Here is a 26,283-nt window from a genome sequence, read left to right as displayed (position 1 = left end):
GTCTGTACCAGAGGAAAGTAAGAAGTTAGTTAACTATTTTGAAATCTTAAAAAAATAATTGATTATTTTATAGAGTTCAGCAGAACTCTATTATTTTATAGGGTTGTCGATTTTATGCAATAGCGCTTTCAAAATTATTTAGCATTTTCAGAGACTGTTTACCTCAATTTGTTTTACAAGTTATTATTCTAATTGTATGGACAGTTAGTAATATTTCTTATTTGTTTTGAAAAATGTTTAGATTCCAGCTTATATATGAGGGATAACCAAAAACGAATTGTAGTGATTTGAAAGCATAATATGAGGGGGGTTTTTTTGCGGTACGCGGGCCTCTCACTGTCGTGGCCTCTCCCGTTGTGGAGCACAGGCTCCGGATGCGCAGGCTCAGTGGCCATGACTCACAGACCCAGCCGCTCCGCGTCACGTGAGATCCTCCCGGACCGAGGCACGAACCCGTGTCCCCTGCATCGGCAGGGAGACTCTCAACCACTGCACCACCAGGGAAGCCCAACCGTGTTGTTTTTATATGTGATTTTAATTTTCTTTATGATTAGCACTACAACGAGAACATGTTACTTTCTAAAGGTGATAAATCATATGATAATTGAAAATTAGTAAGTACTTTTATTCCAGATCATACATAAATAGAGGAACATATTAATTAACTATATAAATCACTGTATGTTTACTTTTTGTATTTATTATATTATTTTTTCAAATATATTTATGTTTGGTTTAATTTTTTAAAAAATTAAAAAATATCCAGAAAATAAAACAAACCATTTTTTTACATCATGCATTTTATGATGTTTTTCTCCTAATGTAGGCTGTTAAAATATTCATGATTGTCATGAATTGGCAATGGCTAATCTCTCAACACCTTTATATAGCTCTTAAATTAGAATACCTAAACTACTAAATAACTTTAATTTCAGAAGTGATTTTGAAATTCATTGAAAAGTCATAACTTCTAGTGCACTGTGGGTATATTTGTGATAACATAGAAGCCAGTTTGATGGAGCTTCTGTTGGCCAAGATTGTGAAAATTTATTTCATAAAGAATAATGACTGAAGTTGATTGAAATATATTAAGGATATTAATATCCTTCCATCTATCTTGATATGAGAGAGAGGGAGAGAGAGAGAGAAAGCATAAAAGAAAGAGCCTTATATTTTATGATAGCTATTATACCAAATCCTTACTTAGGATATTTGTAATTAAAGAAAAGAATTAAGCATTTATATTCATTTTCCAGTAGGAACTCTATTTCTGGGTAACAGGATGGCCTTAGTTCATGAGGGACAGTTTTTCATTATGGAAAAATTTCTCCTACTAAATAAAGAATAAGTAATAGAATTAGAAAATCACCATTTTTCAAAACCTAATGGAATAATTAATTCAGCAAAGGTTGTCAAAGGATATTAAAATCACTAGATGAAATAATTGGGGAAAAGAATTGTTCAGGTTAAAAAAGAGAGACATAGCCAAATGCAAGATGTTGACCTTGATTGGATATATAGGTAAATTTGAAAATGGACTATATTTTTAGATAATATTAAAGAATCACTGTCAATTTTATTAGATATGATAATGGTTATGTAGGAAACTGTCTTTATTTTTCAAAGATTATTTATAATTAAAGTGTTATGAGATTTACTTTAAAAAATTGAAATGCTAAAAATATATGGTACTTGTTATTAAATTTAAGTGATACAGCTCATTGAACTTTATATCCTCCTGTATTTTTTCCTATTTTGGGAGAAAATTTTCAAAACAAAATAGCTAAAAAACTATTACAGAATACACTTCAGTTATCCAGCCTACATTTTGCTTTTTATTTCTTTATCAAAAGCCTCTAAGAGAGAACTGTTATCCCTAGTATTTAACATTTTTTGCATTACATAAACCACATGAATTATAGATAATGAAAAAAATAACATTCAATAGGATTAATCTGCAGTATTTAGAAGGAAGTTAAATTGCCTTAGTGCATCTCCCTTCTACTAAGGATATATTTAATTATTTTAACTCCAAGTTTCCAAAGTTGTAGACCTTTATTTTCTCTTCGCCTATTAGTGCATTTCTTTAGTTAAAGATGTTTATAAAAACTTCAGTTTATTTTGTCTACTTTTAGAATGTACACTTTGCCACAAACATCTAGCTTCCCTTACCTCTACTTCAATTTTCAGTTTTCTCTAAATGAAATTACTCACTTTATAACAGAATTCTCTTGTAATTCTACAGTTTTATTAGCACCTGACAAGAAGTGGGAAATCAGGAACTGTTCAGGATCAAGTTGCAGATCATTGAAAGTAGAGGCAGTTTAAGACATATGAAAGTTTTTTGGGAAAAGAGGAATTTGGTATGAAATTATAGGGATACAGAGTAAGTGTATGACTATAAATTTTAGACTGAAATTGGAGGAAAGTTAAATATGTGAAACAGCCATCTAGCTATGGATTGAGGAGTCAGACAAGGGAGAGAGTATAGATATTTGTTTCTATTTTGGACTACCGTAAACAATACTGTGATGATCATCTTAACCCAGAACAGGAAATGACCAGACAACAGTTGTCATTATTTGTAAGAAATAGCTTTATTTCTATGGTATTTTATGACAAAAATTTTTATAATAATTGATTTAAAAAGCTCTGGAGTCACGGTGCAACATTATTTTAATATAGAAAACAAACAAGTTTAAGATTTCTTATATCAAAAATCAATTTACCTATTATTTTTACAAATATCAGAAAATTATGGCATATTCCTTTTGCCACCTGAACACACACACACACGCACACACTCACACAAACACACAACGTTGTCTGCTAGTTTGGGTTTTCTTGAAGCAGTTACAACTTCAGAATTTATGCAAGTGATATTTTCAAGGGAAGAACTTTTGCAAAATAAGGTTCTACAGCCAACAGCTTGAACTCCATAAGGATCAATAATTTAAAGTATTTTCCTCAGTAAGGCTTAAAAATAAATTTTATTTACATCTGCATAATTTGAAAAATTGTAAGACTTTTGATATCAATCACTGCTAGAAGTAAGTTTTACAAAGGCAGAGGTTTCTATGTGCTTTTTTCATGACTATGCCAAAATTACTTGGGAAATAGTGAACACGAAATTAATAATTACACTTCCATCAGCACCATATATGAATCTGCTTTACCAAAGTTAGTAAGTTTTTTTTAAATAGTGTGAGATAAGTAAGGTTGCTTGAAATAATGCAAATATGGATATTACACATATAACCATGGCAAATGGTTCCCATATATACAGCAAGCTCACCCTTGTTCACCAAGCAAACCCACATTTTATTCAGTTTTTATGGAACTTCACATATAGCATAATATTGGGTTTTATTGTATTAGTCAATTTAGTAGACTAAAAATATTTTGATTTGCAGTACTTTGCTTGCTGGTTGGTTATTGGAATTGACCATTGGTGTTTTTCTTTTTCATAAATTATCTGATCATGCCTTTTACTAGCTCTCAGAACTTCTTCATGGCCCTCACTTTGTAGCTATTTCCAGTATGTGTCTTTGAACCTCAATACTTCATAAAATTTTAATCATCATTAACTAAGTATTTCATCCTATGAGACAGATTCCATATCTTCATCCTACTCTGCCATAACAAGAAAAAAAATGCAGTATCTACAACCAGTCCTAAAAGAGGAATAGCATAGTATCAACAATGATATTTTTAAAGTGTATGGACTTAAGAACATGGGGAGGGGGAAGGGTAAGCTGGGATGAAGTGAGAGAGTGTCGTGGACATATATACACTACCAAATGTAAAATAGATAGCTAGTGGGAAGCAGCCACATAGCACAGGGAGATCAGCTCGGTGCTTTGTGACAATCTAGAGGGGTGGGAGGGAGACGCAAGAGGGAGGAGATATAGGGATATATGTATATGTATAGCTGATTCACTTTGTTATAAAGCAGAAACTAACACACCACTGTAAAACAATTATACTCCAATAAAGATGTTAAAAAAATAAAATAAAATTTCAATGAGAAAACAGCAAAAGAAAAAACGTGTATTTATAAAATGTACAAGGAGAAACAGAAACCACCTCATGAATATCACTTGGTAAATTGTAATATTTATACTTTTCAAGATGTATTTTAAGGTCATTATTATTTTTTCAATTTGGTGCCCTAGACTTTCAAAAAACTCAAATTTCTGAAATTTTCCAGAGTTTAATGCTGTTGTTAATTCCACACAAACTACTCTTCCAACAAGTTAACTACTTTTGTAACCATTTATAAAATAATTCATATATTAGTTTTCTGAACAAACAAATGATGTCTGTAATTAAAATCCCCCAAGTTCATAATATTAAAAACAAGCTATAGTTTTCTTTTTATTTATCCTGCAAGGACTTTACTAAGCTTCCTGAAACTATGGGTTTCTCTATGATTAAATTTAGAAAATTTTTTGTTATCCTTTTTTCAAAAAATATTTCTGCTCCAATCCCTCTTCCCTCTCTATCTGGGACTCCAAAAACATGTATGCAAGACTACTTCATACTGTCCCTCGGGTCATTGAGCTTTTATTCTCTTTTCTTTTTTAAAAATCTTTTTTTTTTTTTTTTCTGTATACTTCGGTGTGGATAATTTCTGTTAACCTATGTTTCAGGTTCAGTGATCCTTTATTTCTGTTTTGTCCAATATGCTTTTAATCTTATCATTGGATTTTTTATTTCAGATATTGCGTTGTTCAATTCCAGAATTTTTTCTTGGTTGCTTTGCTTTGTTTTGTTTTTATATCTCCCCTGATTCATTATAGTCATCTTTTCTTATAGATTTTTTAATAGATTTATCATAACTATTTTAAACTCCTCTTTACTAAGTCAACATCTAGTTTGTATATTTGTTTCAACTGACAGATTTTTCTCTTGATACAGGGTCATATTTTCCCGTATCTTCTCATGTTTACTAAATTTTTATTGTATACTGGACATTATGGATGATATATATTCATCCCTCAGTATTTGGGGGGATTGGTTCCACGAGTCCCCGAGTATACCAATATCTACAGAGGCTCAAGTCCCTTATATAAATGGCATAGTACAATGCATATGTGTGTTTATTGAAAAAAATTCACATATGAGTGGACCTGTGCAGTTCAAACCCATGTTGTTCAAGAGTCAACTGTATTTTAGAGACTTTGGATAATGTAATTTTGCTCTAAAAGTTTTGAGTTTTCTTCTATCAGGGACTTAAATTACAGACCTTGATTTTTTTTGAGACTTAGTTTCAGGCTTTGGTCAGGGCTATTTCAGTCTATTATGGTTTTGTACTCAGTTGTGGAGACAGTCCCTTAGTCTGGAGACAAGGTCTTTATTCCTAAGGCATGGCTTTTGTGGTATTTTACTGGAAAGCTGGAGTGTTTATAAAGCCTCTGAATTTGTTGGGACTTGATATACAAACTTAACCTCCTTGGGGTGGGCAGCTGTTAAAATCTCTACTAAACTCTTCCAGGGTTTCAGTGCTTTTCCTCTGGGCCGCTTTTAGTCTTGCCCAGAACAAGAGCAGTTTGAGTTAGCTAAGGTTTGAGAGGTGTGTATATGCGGTTTGTGGACTCCCCTGCTCGCTGGCTCTGCACAGCTGCACCTCCACCCCCAGTTTCCAGCTGCTCTGAAAGCCAGAAAGTCCAACATCTGTCCTCATTGGCGTGGGGGTGGGGTCAATAAAACAGCACCTTTCAGCTTGAGGTCTTTCTATCCCTTTTTAGCCACCTCAGCCCCTATATTATAGACCGAGTTGTGCCCTCAATGTAGATGAGGTGTCTAAAATGTGACACTTCACCAGTGTGATACTTTTCTTTCAAGGATCTTATCTCCTTTAGTTTCTGCCTCCCTTAAGTCTCCTCCATTTCTGTCATCTTCTGTCATTTCCAGAGTTTATTCTTTTTATTAACAGAAGACAGTCTAACGTAAGCTCTTCTACCTTTATCAGAAGCTGAAAATATCCCAGAATAGTTTTTTCAACAGTCTTTTAAGAGAACTAATGCTAAAACCATAGGGCTATGAAGGTTTATTTATCTTGTAAAATTTATTTTGTGACTTTGTGGGGCTATGTTTTCTAGGTGTCCTCCCTCCTCTTAGTTGCCATTCTATCATGGCTTCATGTTACATTCACCTTCTGCCAATATTATATGTAGACATTATTGTTTATACTTTAATTTCTTTCTGAGGGGGCACTTCTGAATATCTTTAATATCATGCCATACAGTCAAATGAAGTTTAATCCTAGAATAGTGTTTTGCTTTATTTTTAGGTGAGAAAAGCAGTTAGTTCACTAAGAGTGCACTGGAGTCATCACTCTGGGATGGAACATTTAGAGTAGGAAAGTCCCAGGGTTCCAGGAATATTGCTGTACCCTATCAGAAGTCTCCTAATGGGAATAAGAAGAGGATGGATTGGTGTCCTTTCATGCCCAAGGCTTAAGGACCTAGCTTTGTGTATCCCTGAAAGCATTTCAAAACTATCAAGCACTTTGATCATCTCTTACTCCTACCCATGACTAAACTTAAACTGTGTTCACTCAGTTAGATTTTGAAATTACTGAGAGATTCCAAGTATTTGCAGTGGCAACTCAGCAGAAAACTTTGCCATTTTTTCTAACCTAAGCCTCTCCCATGGGCATGTACTATATTTTTTACTGTAGGCCAATGTTATTTTTTTTTTTTTTTTTTTTTTTTTTTTTTTTTTTTTTTTTTTTTGCGGTATGCGGGCCTCTCACTGTTGTGGCCTCTCCCGTTGCGGAGCACAGGCTCCGGACGCACAGGCTCAGCGGCCATGGCTCACGGGCTTAGTTGCTCCGCGGCATGTGGGATCTTCCCGGACCAGGGCACGAACCCGTGTCTCCTGCATCGGCAGGCGGATTCTCAACCACTGCGCCACCAGGGAAGCCCGGCCAATGTTATTTGAAGTATACACTGGAGACAAATGTCTTATGATGGTTTCACCAAAAATGGGGACATAGAATATACCATTGCTGGTAGGTATTCCTAATTTAAAATAAGGCTTTAAAGACTGAAATTTTTTTTTCAATTATAGAAATAAAAAGTACAATACAAATACACAAAGTATTTAAATTTGATTTTCTCAGATTTTCCAAAATGTATTTTACCAAGGAATCCTTTTTGATTATTGTAGTTTTCTCATTTCTACCTGCTGATGTGGAGAATTATTCAGTGTGGCACTCTTAAATTCAGCTTGGCCTCAGTCCCTCCATGTAACCCTAACAGTTGTCTTATATTGATTCTCTGTTGCCCTCTAAGCTAACTAGACACACACTGGGAACGTTAAAACCCTTTAATAACCAGCTAATTGTATTGATCTTTATTTTATTGTATAATGATGTTTATAATTAACAGTGTTCATGATCTTGCTATCATTCTCTTATTTCATTTGTTTACTCGTGTACATACTTAAGGATCCAGTGTGCTTAGAAAATTTCATGTCCCTTCCTTTAATTTGCAGTTTATACTCCATCTCTTATAAGATACTGCCTTAAATTGCCTGAAACAATTTGGTACTTAACATTTAAACTGTTTCTAATATCAACTAGTACACATGTGTGTCATGTCTATCTAATTATTTGTTGTAATCTTCCAGTGAGAAAAAGAATTTGCAATTTTTTCCCTGTTATAGCACCTGTGGCTTGTGAACCATATATTTAATTACTCAAACATGAAAAATGAAGTTTTCACTAATTTCACCTGTATAATATACCTAGTTTATGTGTCATAACTTTGGGAAGTTATCTCTTGGACTGTCTTTTTGTTCAGCAACAAACTCTTCCCTGCTTCTATTTTTTTTCTTTCCAAATCTGTTCTTTTCAGTCTTTTAAATTCTGCTTGCTTGTGCAAAGTAACAATCCATTGGCCAGAAATTTATGAAAATCACATTAATTTTACTGTTACTGTGTATTTTGACTTTGACATCTTCAAATTTGAAATATATGTTTAACACTGAATCTTTTATGAACTCTTGTGAACTCTTACGAACTCTTATTTTTTAGATAAGTTGGAAGGACTTCATTTGTGTCTATGCACACTTTTAATTCAACAGGTTTTTTTATTATTAAATATTAAATTTTTTTTTTAATGTCTGCAATATCGTGTTGATGAACAGCTTCTCCTTATAAGATTCTGTCATTAAACCATAGGTTTTTCCCCACAATATGGTATTGTTCATGCTACAATAGGTTACTAATAGAGTTTCCCTTTCAAATTATAAAATATATTTTCTTGTTTTAATGAGTATTTTCCCATGGGGGAAATAAATTTGCACATACTTAAACCACAAAGAAGACTAAATAGAATACTTCATTTTGAGTGACTAGACTATTCTGATTTTTAATTTAAATGTCATGGGGGTCTGTATTATTTTTAACCACATAGTCTTTATTTATCTATTTTAAAAATTTTATTTATTTAATTTATTTATTTTTGGCTGTGTTGGGTCTTTGTTGCTGCACGCGAGCTTTCTCTAGTTGCGGCGAGCAGGGGCTACTCTTTGTTGCGGTGTGTGGGCTGCTCATTGAGGTGGCTTCTCTTGTTGCAGAACACGGGCTCTAGGCCCACGGGCTTCAGTAGTTGTGGCACATGGGCTCAGTTGCTCTGCCGCATGTGGGATCTTCCTGGACCAGGGCTCAAAGCTGTGTCCCCTGCTTTGGCAGGCGGATTCTTAACCATTCCACCACCACAGAAGTCCCCATGTGGGTCAGTTTTAATTTCTATCAGATTTTCCTTTCTTTCAACTTTAGTCTTCAAATGAAGAGTGTTTTTAGAGTTTATTCTTAAAGATTAATTTTAGTTTTATCTTATTCTGCCATTATTATTAAAGGAATTATGTTAACACATTTGGGTTTTCTAATCTTACTTGTAAATTATCATTTTCATAAGTGATCATTTGACGTTCAGAAATAATTTTTTCAGCATACCTTATTAATTTTTAACTGTGGCTTTGAAATAACCAAATGCAGATTTCTAGAATAATCAAAAGACAAAATACATCAAGCAGATAGATATTTCTACTGATTTAGTGATTTGTTAAGCAAACTACATATTGAGTAACTATAATTGTACTGTAACTATATCATGGTCATATGATAAATGGATATAGAAATATTTACAAAAATTAATTTATAATATGTATATTACTTTACAATGTTTTCAAGTATTAGTGAAGTTTAAAGTTATGAATTTAAGAATGGGCAATTAGGAAGGCAAATGAGATTGAAATAAGTTTTAACATATTAAGTACCATAAAATAATCACATGGTTCAAATGTCTTTTTCTAAAGGACTATCAATCCTAAATATGAAAACATGAGTTAGCAAAAGTCCTTCAAACATGATAGCTTTAAATATTTTTGCTCCTAGCATTATGAAAGAGTCTTGTTCATTACTTGTTTTTAATATACCAGCACTATGAAAAATGGTGATACCATTTACAGTTTATATTCACTTTCATATTCACTTTCAGTCATTATACTGGAATTCAAATAATATTGATTCTCTGATGTCTACCCAAGCTTTGTACAAGTTTAAAAGATACCATAACACTAAGAGCATTTAGATTAATGGTTACTGTTTTAGCAACCTCTCTTCTTTTAAGTAGTTTTTACTGTGTTCATTTTCACTAAAACTGAAGGCAATACTCATATTAACATTGTTATGGATTTTAGAAAATAGCTATAACTAAATCATCAGTTTTACTAGATGTCAGATAGTCAATATTGGGGAAAAATCAAATTAAAAAAAAAAAATTTTTTACTTTAACTAATTACACTGATCATTTTTACAAATTGAGAGTGGTATTTTCCTGCCAACATACAATCTTAATTTTCTTCATTCAAGGTTAGAAGTGTAATCAGCGATATTTTCATTTTTGGTGAACACATACATATTATATATATAACATATATATGTAAAACTATTCTATGTATTGCACATGGAAATAATTCTTATTTATCCCTATTAAACAATGCATTTAATATTTTCCATACTGTGTAAGAGCATACAACATTTAAATATCTTTGAAATTCAGCTTATAAAGATAGCACATCAAAGTTAGATTGTCCAGAAGCATCATATTTCACTTTGTATAACAGATATCATTGTAAATAGTTCAGCTTTTCTTAGAAATCGTTTTTAACGTATGCATAATTCTAAGGATGCTTCTGATCTGACTCACACATACATATTTTCAAATATAACTTGATTTGAGTTACTACAATGTAAATATATTTATCTTGAGTATATTGTTAATTTTACAGAGGAAGAGTCATTAGTGAAAATGAATACGTAATGTCATACCATAGAAAACTTTCACCATGCGAAGTTGCTAAAACAGTACGGAACAAACCTCCTAAGGAAAATTTGATATAGCTTTCCTATGCTTTTCCAGACCTATTTTCAACACTGCTAAAAGGGGGGACAATTCAAGAAGGCACTGAAGAGACCTCCTCACAAGACCCTGATGTTACTTCTCCTCTGGATGTACATGCTGCAGCTCCATAGGAGCCAGGTTGGAAAAGTTTCTAGGAAAACAACATGTTCATTAATAACATATTTTTTAAGTAAAAAGATTCTTTTTCTATGGGAGTTTGTCTTTTTAGACCCCAAAGTTAAGTATATTAAAAAGTCCATATGCTTAGTTTGAACTGAACTTTTATTTCTTAACTGTTATTTTTTTTAAAATATCAATGACAAACATCTGGCTTCTCAAAAATATTTTTGAAATGTAATGGTTCTAAAGCATGTAAAATAAGGTAATTAGAAAACGTCATGGTTCTGTTTTATACAAACAAAAAAATCAAGCTGTTACTAATCCATTATAAGGATAGAGTATGAAGTTAAATTATTATAAAAATTTATATCAACTTTTTTAAGTTCTGTGTATACTACATAAATGGCAGAAGGTAGATTCTATAATTTTAAAAAATTATATCTCAGGCTCAAGGAAATGTATATTATTGCTCTTGATTTTAAGTGAAAGTTTAAAAGTAATAAGTATTTATATAATGTTGTTAATTATCTATACTTGGGAAGACTCTGGCGATACAGGTCAGTGAGTTAGCAAAATGACCTTAAAGGGGCATTTTTTCTTCCTAAGACTAGTCTCAAAACCTAAATTTCAGATTTTATATATTTTGAAAATATAATGAATCTCCACTCAGAATATTGCAGTGCTTTGCAGTAAAAAGAGTGGTGATAATAATTCTGTGACTAGAGATTGCACAAGATAATTATGAGTGTAAATAATGTATTTCTAAAAAATATATAGTCAAGATTTTTAAGATATAATTGCCTAGCAATAAACAAAATATATAAACATGAAAAATGAAAAGAAAATTAACTTTGACTACAGGAACATAATTAAAGAACTAATAAATTAATTTTTAAGTAAAAGATTAAGAAAAGCAATAGGTTATATTCTTGACATTTAAAATTTTTATTTTATATTGGAGAGTATAGTTGATTTACAATATTGTGTTAGTTTCAGGCATAGAACAAAGTGATTCAGTTATACATATACATATGTCTGTTCTTTTTAAGATTCTTTTCCCAAATAGGTTATTATAGAATATTGAGTAGAATACCCTGTGCTATGCAGTACTGGTCCTTGTTGATTATTTTGTATATAGTAGTGTGTATATATTAATCCCAAACTCCTAATTTATCCCTACCCCCCCACCTTTCCCCTTTGGTAACTATAAGTTTGTTTTCTATGTCTGTGAGTCTGCATCTGTTTTGTAAATAAGTCAATTTATATCATTTTTTTAGATTCCACATGTAAGTGATATCATAGGATATTTGTCTTTCTCTGTCTCACTTCATTTAGTATGATACTTTTAAGGTACATTCAAGTTGCTCAAATTGCATTGTTTCATTCCTCTTTATGGCTGAGTAATATTCCTCTGTGTGTGTGTGTGTGTGTGTGTGTGTGTGTGTGTGTGTGTGTGTGTGTATACCACATCTTCTTGATCCATTCCTCTGTTGATGGCTATTTAGGTTGCTTCCATGTCTTGGCTGTTGTAAATAGTGCTGCAGTGACCATTGGGGTGCACTTATCTTTTTAAATTATAGTTTTCTCTAGATATATGCCCAGGAGTAGGATTTCTGGATCATATGGTAGCTCTATTTTTAGTTTTTTAAGGAACCTCCATACTGTTCTCCATAGTGGCTGTACCAATTTACATTTCCACCAACAGTCTGACATTTTAAATTCTGAAGTAGTAAGTACACAAAAAGTAGTATCTTTGCATGTGTATAAGAGCTAATGTTAAAATAGTATATATCTACATATCTACTTAAATTGTGGAACTTCTAAAGTTTTGGATATCTCTCTAATTGTTTATAATTCTCTCGCTAACTTTTTAATAGAAAAATCAGTGATCTATACGTGATTTATAGCCTTTATCACATTTGCTTTGTATTATAATTATTATTTCAAGGGAGTTTGGTTTTGTTATTTTTCTTTCCTTAGCATTAAGGTGTAAACTCCTTGAGAGAAGTGATTATGTCTCAATATACCATTTAGATTTCTATCTCCTATGAGGTCTAATAAGTTTTCACACTTTAATTACTTAGAAAGTTTGTTGATAGAACCAAGTGTACAAAGTCAGGCATTTTAATACTTGGCCAAAAAAGTGCTTTATTGACTTATTTGAAAATAGACCATCAGTTCCTAACATTTTGTGCCAATTCAAAAGCATTTATGAGTCCATCTGCCTGGAAAATGTAAAGCAACTTTGGAATATGTATGCATCTACTCTCTGTTCTTAGTGGCCTAAGACAGTGCTGATTGGACAGAATTATAATGGTGATCCAAATTGTACTATAAAATTCTAATTTTTTCATATTGCATTGAGTAATAATAATATTCAATAAAACTGAAGTTCCAGTTATCAGACTCATTTAAACATAAAGTAAAAAATAATAAAGTATTATTTGCTTTTTATGAGACAAATATGGCTGTTCAAAGTTCTGTAGAATTTAGTATGTGTCAGCAAAACTGAAAAGAGACAAGGCAGCAATTTTTAAGGGGAAAATGGGCGAATGAACAGAATTCTCTAGCAGGTTGAGATAGAGAAAAACCAACATCATTAACCTGTTAATCAGTATATAGTTTGAATTAATGTGTTAAACATATTTTTTTCAATGAAAAAGAAAGGGTCCTAAATAGGTCAGCTTCAGGGGTTCATAGTGACAGGTGAACATAAGCAATAATTCTACAAACATCTGCTCCCAGTCAATGAAGCAGATCTCCAAAGAAGCTGTTAAGAAAGGATTATAGTCCCTTAGAAACAATCTGGGAACTAAGAGATAATTTAGTTCAACCCTCTCATTTTGTCCCCTAATAGAGACTGTATTTACATCTATATGTATGTGTTGCTATGTGTGTGTATATATATGTATATATACACACAAACAGATGTGTATATATATACACACGTATGTTTACATGCATATAATCATATTAAAAGTTGAAAGATGGGCTAGCAGCCTGTATTTTCCTAGAGAATAAACTGTAAAATTTAAACTATTAAATGAAAATGAAAGAGATAAACTGAATTTAAGATTTTGGAACTTATCATTGAAATAGAAGAAAGAAGAGATTTTCTCCTCCTGATTTATATTCTCTTATATTAACAGTGTTATTCTAATGCATCATCAATTATATTATATATATATATCAGCATATAAATATGCTGAAATATGTTTATCTCTGTCCAACTCTTATATATTTTTCTATAAAATTCCTTGAAAAATTATGTTATCTCCTTTACCTCTCCATGAAAGAGCTGTCCGTACTCCCCATCTTCTCTTACAAAACCACTCTAGTTAGACTTTTGTCCAGCTGCTCCACCAGAGAAACTCAACTCAAGATCACCTGTAACACTTACATTATGAAATTTAGAAGTTGGTTTTCAACCTTCACCTTACTAGATTTATGAACAACACTTATGCATTTATTGCATATAATAACTACCTCTTTTTTGAAACAATTGTATCACTTGGCTTCCATAACATCACTTTATTTGTTTCTTCTATATTTTTCTGGGTTCTCCTCCAGGGATCAATAATTTGACTCTTATATTGCCAGTTACTCTTCATATGGTCCTCTTCAGTCTCAAGACTTTCAATATGTTTATGAATCCTGAATTTGTATTTCAGCCTGGACTTCTCCTCTGCACTCAGACTTGTATATCCAGAATGGCACCTGTTCAACTTAGTTGTCTGTCAGGCATCTTATGTAACATATCCATATCTGAACTCCTTACCTATCGGCTTCTTCCACAGTCATCACCGTTTAATAAAAGGGAAATTCTAGCATTCCAGTATCTCCAGACAAAAATTTGAGTTATATTTGACCTCGCTTTTCCTCAGACCTTATAACTGATTTAACAGCAGATTTCTGTGGCTTTACCTTAAAATTATATTCAAAATTTGATTGCCTTTTAACACCATTTTTGCAACCACTCTGGTCTGTGATACCATCATCTTTTCCCCAGATTAATATACTAGCCTCCTAAATAGATTATCTGATTCCATACTTACCATCCACCCCAATAGCCTATTTAACTTTCTAGACCTTTGCTAGTATGGAGCTCCAGAACTGATGGATTCCTTGAAATGAAGTAATCTTCACTCACTCTGTAATGTCTGAAGTGCACACCTGGGCAAATTGAATGAGCAGCTAACTCACTCATATATGACCAAGGCTAATAAAGGTTGTGTAAGCCAGATATTGGAGTTATGACAGACTCCTAACTTATTCTAATAAGTAATATATATTCCTCACCCCCCAAAATAGAAGTGTACACCTGTATGACTTTAGTCAGAACAGTCAGTACTTTCATATATAGTTTCCTTATCCATATAATAAATAACATTTTCTACTTTATAGATTTTTTTTTTTTTTTTTTTTTTTTTTTGCGGTATGCGGGCCTCTCACTGTTGTGGCCTCTCCCGTTGCAGAGCACAGGCTCCGGACGCGCAGGCCCAGCGGCCATGGCTCATGGGCCCAGCCGCTCCGCGGCATGTGGGATCTTCCCGGACCGGGGCATGAGCCCGTGTCCTCTGCATTGGCAGGTGGACTCTCAACCACTGTGCCACCAGGGAAGCCCTACTTTATAGATTTTTTTAAGGGTTAAGTAAAAAAAAAATAATGTAAACTAATTAGTGCAGTACTCACCTACCTACTAGGGATTCTCTTATTTTCTAATTCTTGGTGTGGCTAAAACTGCTCACTCCCTAATTCAAATGCTGATGCCATGCCTGGTACGTGAAGCCTAGGACCTCTTAGACAAGAGATAGTCACTGTTGACCCTGGGCCCCGATGATACCCTGTGCATAATGCTGGTATGATCCTTATTGCCCTTGCTGTTCTGTTCTGAGGTATACTGAGTTGTGGCTCTCTCCTTCATGAAGCTGAAATTCTGTGAAGTCAAGGGCTGTGTCTTTTTCTCAGTTTTAATATATTAGTTCATGGAAAAATGTGGTAATTGGATTCTTAATATTGAAACAACTGAACATGGAAGTTGAACAGTAACAACTAATCATCATTATTCATGAGAGATTATCTTCCAGAGACACCCTTACTCCTTAATAACTAATTATTTGTCAACTCTCAAGCTTCCTGATTCTATGAAATCATTTTTGAATATTAATGTTTTAGTGTATATATCCAAGTTTACCTTTATTCACTTTTCATTACTTTATATATCTACTGTTGCTATACACATCATAATTGCCATTCTCCATGGTTATATATTAATTTTCTACCAATATCTTTGATGTCTGGCTAGTTTTTCATTATTAAACATTAAAACATTTTGTAATGGAGTTAGTGTTTTAAGAGAGGTAGTGATGCCTAATTATAATTTTCTTATAATTTAGCCAACATTTATTTTTTCTTCTTTTACTTTTTCTTAGTTATGAAATATACTTTAGTGTTGGCTGTTCTTTTTATTGAGTTAATAACTGATAGTCACTGTTTTGCCAATGACATTATGACAGTGAAAAAATTCATTTTTTTTCTTTAATTGCTCTAATGTTTCAAATCTCATTTTCAAGAAAAACATAACTGAGAAACTGATTGAAGGAAGATTTTCTCCATCAAGATCAATATTTGTCTTATAATCAGATAGTAGTTCCATAACATCTACTTTTTCTATCCTGCATTACTTTTTTTAATAGCCAAAAGGATGCTTAATGCATAGTTTTCTTTTTTTTAAAGTTGAAGTATAGTTGATGTACAGTATTACATAAGTTACAGTTGTACAACAATTTTGGTTGTTGATTCACAATTTTTAAAGTGTAGACTTCATTTATAGTTAGTACAAAATACTGGCTATATTCCCTCTGTTGTACAATACATCCTTGTGGCTTCTTTATTTTAAACATAATAGTTTGTACATCTTAATCTCCTACCCCTATCTTTCTTCTCCATTGTATGTGCATACCACACCTTCTTTATCCATTCATCTATAGATGGACACTTAGGTTGCTTCTATATCTTGGCTCTTGTAAATAATGTTCTATGAACATTGGGATGCATATATATATATATATTTTGCATATATGTTTTTGAATTAGGGTTTTTGTTTTCTTTAGATATATACCCAGGAGTGGAATTGCTGGGTCATGAGGTAGTTCTATGTTTAGGTTTTGAGAAACCTCCATACTGTTTTCCACAGTGGCTGCACTAATTTACATTCTCACTAACACTGTACGAGGGTTCCTTTTTCTCACATCCTTGCCAACACTTGTTATTTGTGTTCTTTTTAATGATAGCTATTCTGACATGTGTGAGGTGATATCTCACTGTGGTTTTAATTTGCATTTCTCTGATGATTAATGCTGTTGAACATCTTTTCATGTGCCTACTGGACATCTGCATGTCCTCTTTGGAAAAGTCTATTCAGGTCTTCTACTCATTCTTTAATCAGGTTGTTTGTTTTTTGATGTTGAGTTGTATGAGCTGTTTATATCTTTTGTATATTAACATCTTATCAGTCATATGATTTGTAAATATTTTCTCCCATTTAGTAGGTTGTCTTTTTGTTTGTTGATGGTTTTCTTTGCTATGCAAAAGCTTTTGAAACTTAATTAGGTCCCACTTGTTTATTTTTGCTTTTCTTCCTTTGCTTTAGGAGACAGATCTAAAATATATTGCTATGATTTATGTGAAAGTATATTCTTCCTATGTTTTTCTCTAGGAGTTTTATGGTTTCTGGTCTTACGTTTAGGTCTTTGATTCATTTTGAGTCTATTTTTGTAGATGGTATTAGAGAATGTTCAAATTTCATTATTTTACATGTAGCTGTCCTATTTTCCCAGGACCACTTATTGAAGAGACTGTCTTGTCTCCATTGTATATTCTTGCCTCCTTTATTGTAGATTAATTGACCATAAGCATGTGGGTTTATTTCTGGGCTCTCTATTGATTTATATGTCTGTCTTTGTGCCATTAACCACACTGTTTTGACTACCAGACTGTAGCTTTGTAGTACTGAAGCCAGAGAGTGTGATTCCTCCAGTTCTATTCTTCTTTCTCAAGATTGCTTTTGGGGTCTTTTGGGTTTCTATACAAATTTTAAGATCATTTGTTCTAGTTTTATGAAAAATGCCCTTGGTATTTTGATAGGGATTGCATTGAATCTGTAGATTGCCTTGGGTGGTATGGTCACTTTATTAGTTCTTCCAATCCATGAACAAGGTATATCTTTTAACCTATGACTTGATTTAGTTCTTTGTTCTGATATGCCTTATCTCATATTAGCGATGTAAGGAAACAAAGTAAGCATTTTTTAACTTGATTTTATTTTATTGAAGATGAAATTATTAGATATCAAGAGTATTTACAAAGTACTCATTACTAACTACTCAATTGTTAATAACTCCTAGTAAAAAGGCGCATAATTCTTTGCTGAGAGATTTCAGGCATTGAAGAGACAATATCTGACATCAAGAAGATTATGATAGAGTATGTATTCTATAGGTCATCATCATTATCATAATTGTTTAAAATTATGTAAATGTGTAAAAAATATTTTACAATTATGTAAAAAATTATGATATCTTACTTTATAGTTTATCAAATATCTTCACTTATGGAGATATCCTCATATCAACTCTGTGATGTTTATTTTATAGATATAGAACTTGAGGATTACATAAGTTTAAGTAACTAATTTAAATTTACTCAAATCAAAGTGTTGAAGCTGTGGGTAAAAATCACATTTTTTGATGAAATTTCCAGTTTATATCGTACACTTTATTTTATTTACAAGGACAGAAAACAATGAGTATATTATAAATGCACTGAGTATATTATAAATGCAAACTTGGCATTATAGTCCATACAATTATAACAATTCAGAGAAAGAAGGGATCTCTATGACCTGGGGTTGTCGTGAAAAGTAGCACAGTCTCTAAGCAGGAAGAAAGATAGGAATTAAAGAGAAGAGTTACTTACTGTTTCTCAGCAACCTAGGAAACCAAGGTTTACTTGGTTTGACCTCAGGGCAGGGAAGGTGGGTAGGCCTTATCCTGACAGCAGGATTCTTGGAAAACGTAATCCTTTCTTATCACCCAAGCTGGGTACTTGTCTTGTTGCTCCACGCTATACTGAGAGGAGACCATCTTCATTTAGCATCTCCCAAAACACCTGTCCAGACAAGAGGATGAGCTAGTTGTGGTCTGAGCCTTCTATTTAATGGCCTGATAAGCACCACTGAGCATGGTAACTATCACATAATATAGATATGCTTCCTAAACTTACCATTACTCAATGTCAGAGTCAATATTTGAATTCAGGGTTTTCTGGATTTTTCCATAGCCTATATTTTTCCACAATACCATGAAACTTAGGTTAACCATGCTTTATTGTATGCCAATCAAATATTTTATTTTTTTAAATGAGAAATTGTGTTTGGAAATTAAATTTAGTATTTATATTATTGAAAAATAAAGGATAAGATTTACATTTCTAATTATTAAATCACTATGTATTGAGAAATTGTATTTGGAAATTCATTGATTATTTATATTATTGAATATTACAAGTAAATTATCAGTACTACATTTACTTTTAATTTAAACACTCACATATGTTATGATCTCTTCTTTCTTCCAGTGAGGAAGCAATTTTAAAATTGCTTTAAAATTACAGAAATGTTACATACTAGCAATAAAATACTCAAATTATGCCAGAGTCCATGAAGTAAAATGTGAACATTTCCAGCTCTGCTTCCTTTCTTAGAGTTAGCTGCTATTAAAACTTGATATCTATCTTTAACATTCCTTTTTTTTTAAAATAAAAATCACCCAGTTCTACACATTTTAATGCAGATTTCTTTTATCACACTTGACAATATATCATGGGCAACCTTCTATATCAGCATGTGCCATCTATCTCATGCTTGCCATTTCCTCTTTCTTTAATATGCAATATCCAAATAATTAGCAAGTCTTATCAGGTCAACCTGAAAATATATCTAGAATCATTACATTTACTGCTGCTAATCTATTCCAGGCTTTATCTCCTCTTACTTAGACTATTTCAGTATAGCATCTTAACTGATGTCTCTTTCTCATTGCCTTCTGCAGCCTATTATCCAGACAGCAACCAGAATGACCCACTTAAAATGTAAGCCAGTTCTTGTCATTCCTCCTGGCAAAACCTTCCAGTCGTTTGAAGTCTTAAAAGAGTAAAAGCCAGAATCCTCACTATAGGTTCCTTAAGTCTTAGTGATCACAGCTTATCTGAGATCTATTTCAGGTCTCAGATAAGCTGTGCTTGATCTATTTCCACTTCTTTTAATGTGCTTCCCCCAGACTTCTCCTTGTCTTGTCCCCTCAGTTAGGTTTCAAATATCACTTGATTATCTTATAAAAGAACACTCCCTCATTGACACACAGCTCCCTTACCTCACCTCACTTTATTTTTCTCTGTAGCACTTTTCACCACTGATATTTTGTATGTTTCTTTTAAAATTTATTTTCTTTTAAACAAGCTATCACCTAATAAATGTTCCATGAAAGCAGATAATTTGTCTTACATTTTCACTGATTTATGTCCTAAATAGAACACTGTCTGGCACATAACAGGTACTTAATAAATATTTGTTGAATGAATTATTTGAATGATTACTGAGCTATATTAACATCTATAATATATTCTAAAATATAAATCAGCTATAATTTATCCATTGACCTATTGTAGATATTTCATTTGTCTCTAAATTTTCACCATTAGGAAAACTGCTCAGTAAACATTCCTGTGCTGTATTTCTGTAGACATATTTCTGAGACTAGAAATACTATATCAGATGGTATACATTTTTAGATTTGATATGTGTTACAAGGTGCCCTTCAAAAAGATGTATCATATGTGTGTTTCCAATATTTAGTGTTTTTATCCATGAGTGTGCTATATCCCTTATATTTATTCAGGTTTCCATGTGTTTTAATGAGTTTTATTCACACATGTGAATAGACTTGATATTTATTCATACTGTTTATGGTTTTTCAATGTCTATACAGGACACTTTTAAGGTATTTAGTAATGCATAATTTCCAAGGAGGTAGCAGGAAAACAGTTTAGTTATATGAAGAACTTCCACTAACTCTGTTAGAATTGGTTATATTAAATACTTGCATCAGTACTCCCAGTCTTTTTTGAGCTCATTTTTGGTAAATTTCAAGATTAATGGCAAAAAGGAGTATAAGATCTAAAAAAATATTATGACAGTGCATCTACAGAAGCAGGCAGAATTTTTTTTAAATAGGGGTCAAGCTTGGTGCTTTTTATTAAATGATCTTTATTTTAACCTTCACAGACACAATTCAGTGATTTAAAAAGATATGTAATGAAAAACACTCATTTTATTATCCATGTCAGTGAATCCATTATTTTCCACCTACTCACACGTTATGCTAATAACTTTTTAGATGAATGCATTTTAATTAAAAAATAAGAGTCACTTGAAAAGTATTACAAGTAAGAGCAAATACAAACTGTGGTTTGTATGATATAAAAAATGCTTTGAAGAAATCAGCTGAAGAATCATTTGCTGGTAGCTCTGAGGGATAAAACTGTTTAGAACAATTGTCTTTTTCATGTTACGTGAATCAATATTCAGTAGGAAATTCAGTAGTAAATATACCCTCTGCATTCCTGGGCAAGTGTTTCAGCAGGTCAGTGTCAAAAGGTTGCTAAATGGCAAAATATTCCATTTTGTAAAACTAACATGCAAAATTTTAGAACATTGTTCAGTACATATGAATCTCTTTACAAGTGTCTTCCTAACCCATTCATGCAGAGAAGTGGCTTAGAGATTGGGAATTAGAAAAAAAATCTCCCTTTGCATTCTCCACTGTCCAGGAAGGTTATTGAGAAACTGATAAGAGTTACATAGGTGATAGTAACTAATCCTGATAGTGAATCAGAAAGTTTAAGCATATCCAGATAGCTATGACCCATTAACTGACTAGATTGTTCCTAACCCAGCATAATTCAAATGGATACAACTACTTACCCCAAAGCTGGAAAGCAACTATCAAGTTTGGTATTTTCATTCCTTCTAGATGAATGCCATGACTATGGAATGAAAAGAAGCTATGTGAAGTAAACAGCTTAGAATTCCACAAAGAGGGGTTCCTGGAAGCTAGAAGACACATTTTACAAAGACCTGAATCAATTAATTTGTCAGGAAAATTAAGGCATTAAAATGAAATTTAATAAAAGGGGTGGGGCGGGGGTTGTCCAGATAATACATCAGACCCAGTACAGGAGAGAAACTAGAAGCTGTAGAAAATTGAATCAGTGATGAGAAAAATAAAAATTGAATGAAGTAAAATACTTACGGACTTAGCTTAAGTATATCGAACACAGCAGGAATAATGTTCAGAGTGATTTGGAAAATAACAAGAAATCATTGAAAGGAATTTGGGTAACAGTAGCGTTGGCGGGTCAAAACGCAAGACCCAAATGAAGAGAAATCTATGAAGTTGCAGAGTATGTGAAGAATATAAAAAGGAGAAAAGGTAATGACAATGTTGGATGACTAAGGACATTACCATATTGCACACAGAGGTTCTCAATTTAATTTTGAAAATTTGAACCAGATAAAGTTATAAAATGGGGCCTCTAAATATCTGGAAATCTCATATATGCAGAAGCATGCTTTACTTACTTTTAATGAAACATTTCTATTTCACAATGTAAAGAATCTGTAATTGGGAATATATTAGAGACTTGAGAACCTTGTAACTGCAAATAATTATAGAAGTTATTAAATTTCAATCACTTATAATTCCTGTCAATATAGCACTGAATGGAGTTGTGAAAATAATGGAATCCCTGGGAGTAAATAACCAAGTTATATTAGAATTCTCATTAGTTGTGTAAAATAAGGTGGCTGGAAAAAGTAATAATTTAGTTCTGTTAATTTTTATTTAACTTAAAGAGATCTGTAATGATGTACATGCATGGGATCTCCCCCCAGAACTGAGCTATTAGATCACAAGAAGTAGAGAAAATGTAGTAAAGCTATGCCTCTTAGCAACTAGTTCAAGAGAGTCTCTGAAATCTCAGCATTATAGGTCTGTATTCTGCTGTTTTCCAGTGTGACTCAACTGCTCATTGAATATTGGGCTCTTTCTTCATTATGCGCTATCGTGTTTCCTTTTAAGATTTTGATTTTCAGTTCTGCTGTTTTATTAGTTCTCTGACTTGGGAAGTGGATCACTTTGGAAGTGACCCAACTTCCATAAGACTTAGTCATCCTTATATGTAAAATGTAGATAATATTACCTACATAGTAGGATTTTTGTGAGTACTAAAGGTGGTTTGTGTGTAAAGTCTTAACACAATGGTTATACTCATTCAGTAGATACTGTTAATAATATTGAGCAGTACTTTAATATTGGTAATGATATTTCTTTGAATGATTAAGATTTTTGTGTACTGGCTTTTTGCTTGGCATTCTTACTGTATATATTTGTTGGAGGGAGAGATGGTTGATAATGGGACATTAACATGAAATACTCATTTGTTATTTCTGTTGCTAAAATTCAGTCTTCATAGTCATATTAGTGAGTCTCCCCCAATGATTCTTACTTTTATTTTTAAAGGGTCACCTTTGCTCCACTGTGGTCACTAAGTGGATCATGAAGGGGCAGGACTAAAAGCAGGGACTAGTTGGATGGCAGTTGCAATAGACCTAGTAATAGCTGACTGTTTGAACTAAGTTGTTGGCAGCACAGATGGAGAAAAATTAGTGTGTGTTGGATATGTTTGCGAAGTAAAGCTAATATGACTAGCTGTTGAATTATGTGTCAGATATGAGGGGAAAATAATTGAAGGATCACTCCTAGAGTATTGCCGTGACTGCCTGGTAGATTGTGGTTGCATTTACCACAATCTTAAAATGGGTAAGACTGGCAGATGAGCAGAGGGGTGGAAGGGGAGAATCTGGAGTTCTATTGCAACCATGTTTTGTGATGCCTGTAGGACAGCTAAGTAAATATGTTAAAAAGGCTGTTGTTGTAAGGCTTCCCTGGTGGCTCAGTGGTTGAGAGTCCGCCTGCCAATGCAGGGGACACGGGTTCATGCCCCGGACTGGGAAGATCCCACATGCAGTGGAGCGGCTAGGCCTGTGAGCCATGGCGGCTGAGCCTGCGCGTCCGGAGCCTGTGCTCCGCAATGGGAGAGGCCACAACAGTGAGAGGTCCACGTACCGCAAAAAAAAAAAAAAAAATGGCTGTTGTATATTTGAGTTTGGAGTTCAGTGAAGAGATTAGAGCTCTAGATACAAATTTGGAAATTACTGATATGAGGATGATATTTAAAATCATCACACTGATTGAGATCACGTAGTGAAAGAATGTAGACTTAACAAAATAATGGGAATAACTTGTGGTTTCAGTTACTGTCAATATCTAATTCCTTCATAAGCTCAACTTCAGCATTGCTCTTATGGTCTTTATGATCACTATATAATAAACTTTCAGATTTAGTTCCAAATGATAACTGGTCCTCCCACCCACACCCTACCTACATCCCATGTTTCTTAGTTCAAATTTCTGAAAAGGATTATCTGATTGACATATAGTTCCTAACCATTAAGTTAGGGGCTTACCTCCCTTCATTAACCTAGATGACTTTCCTGTAGATTACAAACCAATATTTTCAATATATACTCCATATTAGATATTATGCTATCCATTGTACTTGTGTTATCTCATAAAATGATTGAAATAACCTATGATAAGAAAGGTACTTTTAATTTTATTTCATTAATTATGAATTGAAGATAAAAATAAATCTCCCAGATCACATAATTTATAAATTATGGATTTGGGATTTGAAGACAAGCCAACATAACTCCAAAGTGTAAATTTAAGAAGAAAAAGTTGTTAAGTACAATATTTAAGCCCTGAACTGCTTGTCACCATGTTTACCTTTATATGAACAAACTCCATGTACTGTAAGGCAGACAAAAGCCAATAAATAAACACTAGAGCATAGGACTGAAATTTCTAACAGCATTTGAGTTTTGGAATCCCTTTTTCCCTGTGACTAGCTCTATGCCTTCCTTTTCTGAGGTAGTATAGAAACCAGTAAATTCTATCTTTTTACTTAAGATTATTCAACTTGCAGATGGACTGTCTTAAATAATACAGCCATGATGTACAACAGAGAAAGGGATGGATATTATTATTTAATATATTTATGCATAAATGTTATATAATTAATAAAAATATAATTCACATACTACAAAATTCACTCATTTAAAGTGTACAATTCAATGACTTTAGTATATTCAGAGCTGTGCAACCATCATTCCAAAGGGAAACCCTGTACTCATTAGCATCCGCTCCCCAGAACCCTCCCACCTCAACATACCCCAACCTCCAGCACTAGGCAAGCATTAATCTACTTTTTACCCCTATAGATTTGCCTATTCTGGACATTTCATGTAAATGGAATAATACATTATATGTAATGTTTTTTGACTGGCTTCTTTCACTTAGCATAATGTAAAGATTCATCCATGTTTTAGCATGTATTTCTTTTTTGTTTTCATTTAGCATTTATTTGTTCCTTTTGATTGTCAAATATTATTCAATTATATGAATATACTGCATTTTATCCCTTCATCTGTTGGTGGATATTTAGTTTATTTTCACTTTTGGTTAGTATAATAGTACTGCTATGAACATTCATTTATAAGTTTTGGTATGGCAGTATGTTTTCGTTTCTCTTGAGTATATACCTAGGAACAGAAATGCTAGATCACATGGTAGCTCTATGTTTAACATTTTGAAAAGCTGCCAAATTATTCTGTGCCACTTTACATTTTCACCAGCATTGTATAAAGGTTCCAGTTTCTCCCCATTTTCACCAACATTGATTATTGTCTGTCATTTTGTTTATAGCCATATAATATATCTAGTGGGTGTGAAGCTGATTCACATTTTGTTTTTTATTTGTGTTTCCCTAATGGTTAATTATCTGAGAGCTTTTCATGTGCTTATTAGCCATTTGCCTATTTTCTTTGGAAAAATTTCTATTCTGATCCTTTGCCCAGTTTTTAATTGGGTTTTTTTTGTCTAGTTTTAAGAGTTCTTTACACTGGATACAAGTCTTTTATTAGGTATACGATTTACACATAGTTCCTCCCATTCTGTGGATTGTTACTTTCTTTATGATATCATTTGCGCCACAGAGGTTTTTTTTTAAATTTTGAAGTCCAAGTAATCTATTTGTTTTCTTTTGTAGCTTGTTCCTTCGGTTTCGTATGTAAGAAACCATTGACTGATCCAAAGTCACAAAGATTTACTCCTATGTTTTCTTTTAAGATTTGTATAGCTTTAGCTCTAACATTTATTTATTTATTTATTTATTTGCGGTACGCGGGCCTCTCAATGTTGTGGCCTTTCCCGTTGCGGAGCACAGGCTCCGGACGCGCAGGCTCAGCAGCCATGGCTCACGGGCCCAGCCGTTCCGCGGCATATGGGAGCCTCCCGGACCGAGGCACGAACCCGTGTCCCCTGCATCGGCAGGCAGACTCTCAACCACCGCGCCACCAGGGAAGCCCTAGCTCTAACATTTAAATCTATGAGCCAGTTTGCATTAATTTTTGCATGCAGGGTAAGGAAGTGATCCAACTTTATTCTTTTGCATACAGGTGTATCCAGTTGTCCTGAATATTAATTTTTTTTCAGTAATAAATACA

At 33.1% G+C, this 26,283-nt stretch overlaps 1 protein-coding gene across 10 annotated transcripts in view; it reads left to right on the top strand.

Moving 5' to 3' along the window:
- Nucleotides 1-26,283, top strand: part of EPHA6 (EPH receptor A6) — an 850,011-nt gene that overhangs the window by 107,481 nt on the left and 716,247 nt on the right. For 2 of the 10 annotated variants that reach the window (XM_067034858.1, XM_067034859.1), the window contains exon 3: nt 10,437-10,556. The exons of the other annotated variants lie outside the window; for them this stretch is intronic. In XM_067034858.1, coding sequence (XP_066890959.1) covers nt 10,509-10,556 — 48 coding nt within the window. In that variant the 5' untranslated portion in view covers nt 10,437-10,508. The remainder of the gene's footprint in view (nt 1-10,436; nt 10,557-26,283) is intronic. 10 annotated transcript variants of the gene reach the window in all.

Source organism: Kogia breviceps, chromosome 5, assembly GCF_026419965.1.
Source record: "Kogia breviceps isolate mKogBre1 chromosome 5, mKogBre1 haplotype 1, whole genome shotgun sequence".
NCBI classification, from domain to species: domain Eukaryota; kingdom Metazoa; phylum Chordata; class Mammalia; order Artiodactyla; family Physeteridae; genus Kogia; species Kogia breviceps.
The sequence above is the reverse complement of the archived record's forward strand: the minus strand, read 5'-3'. Positions and strand labels throughout refer to the sequence as shown.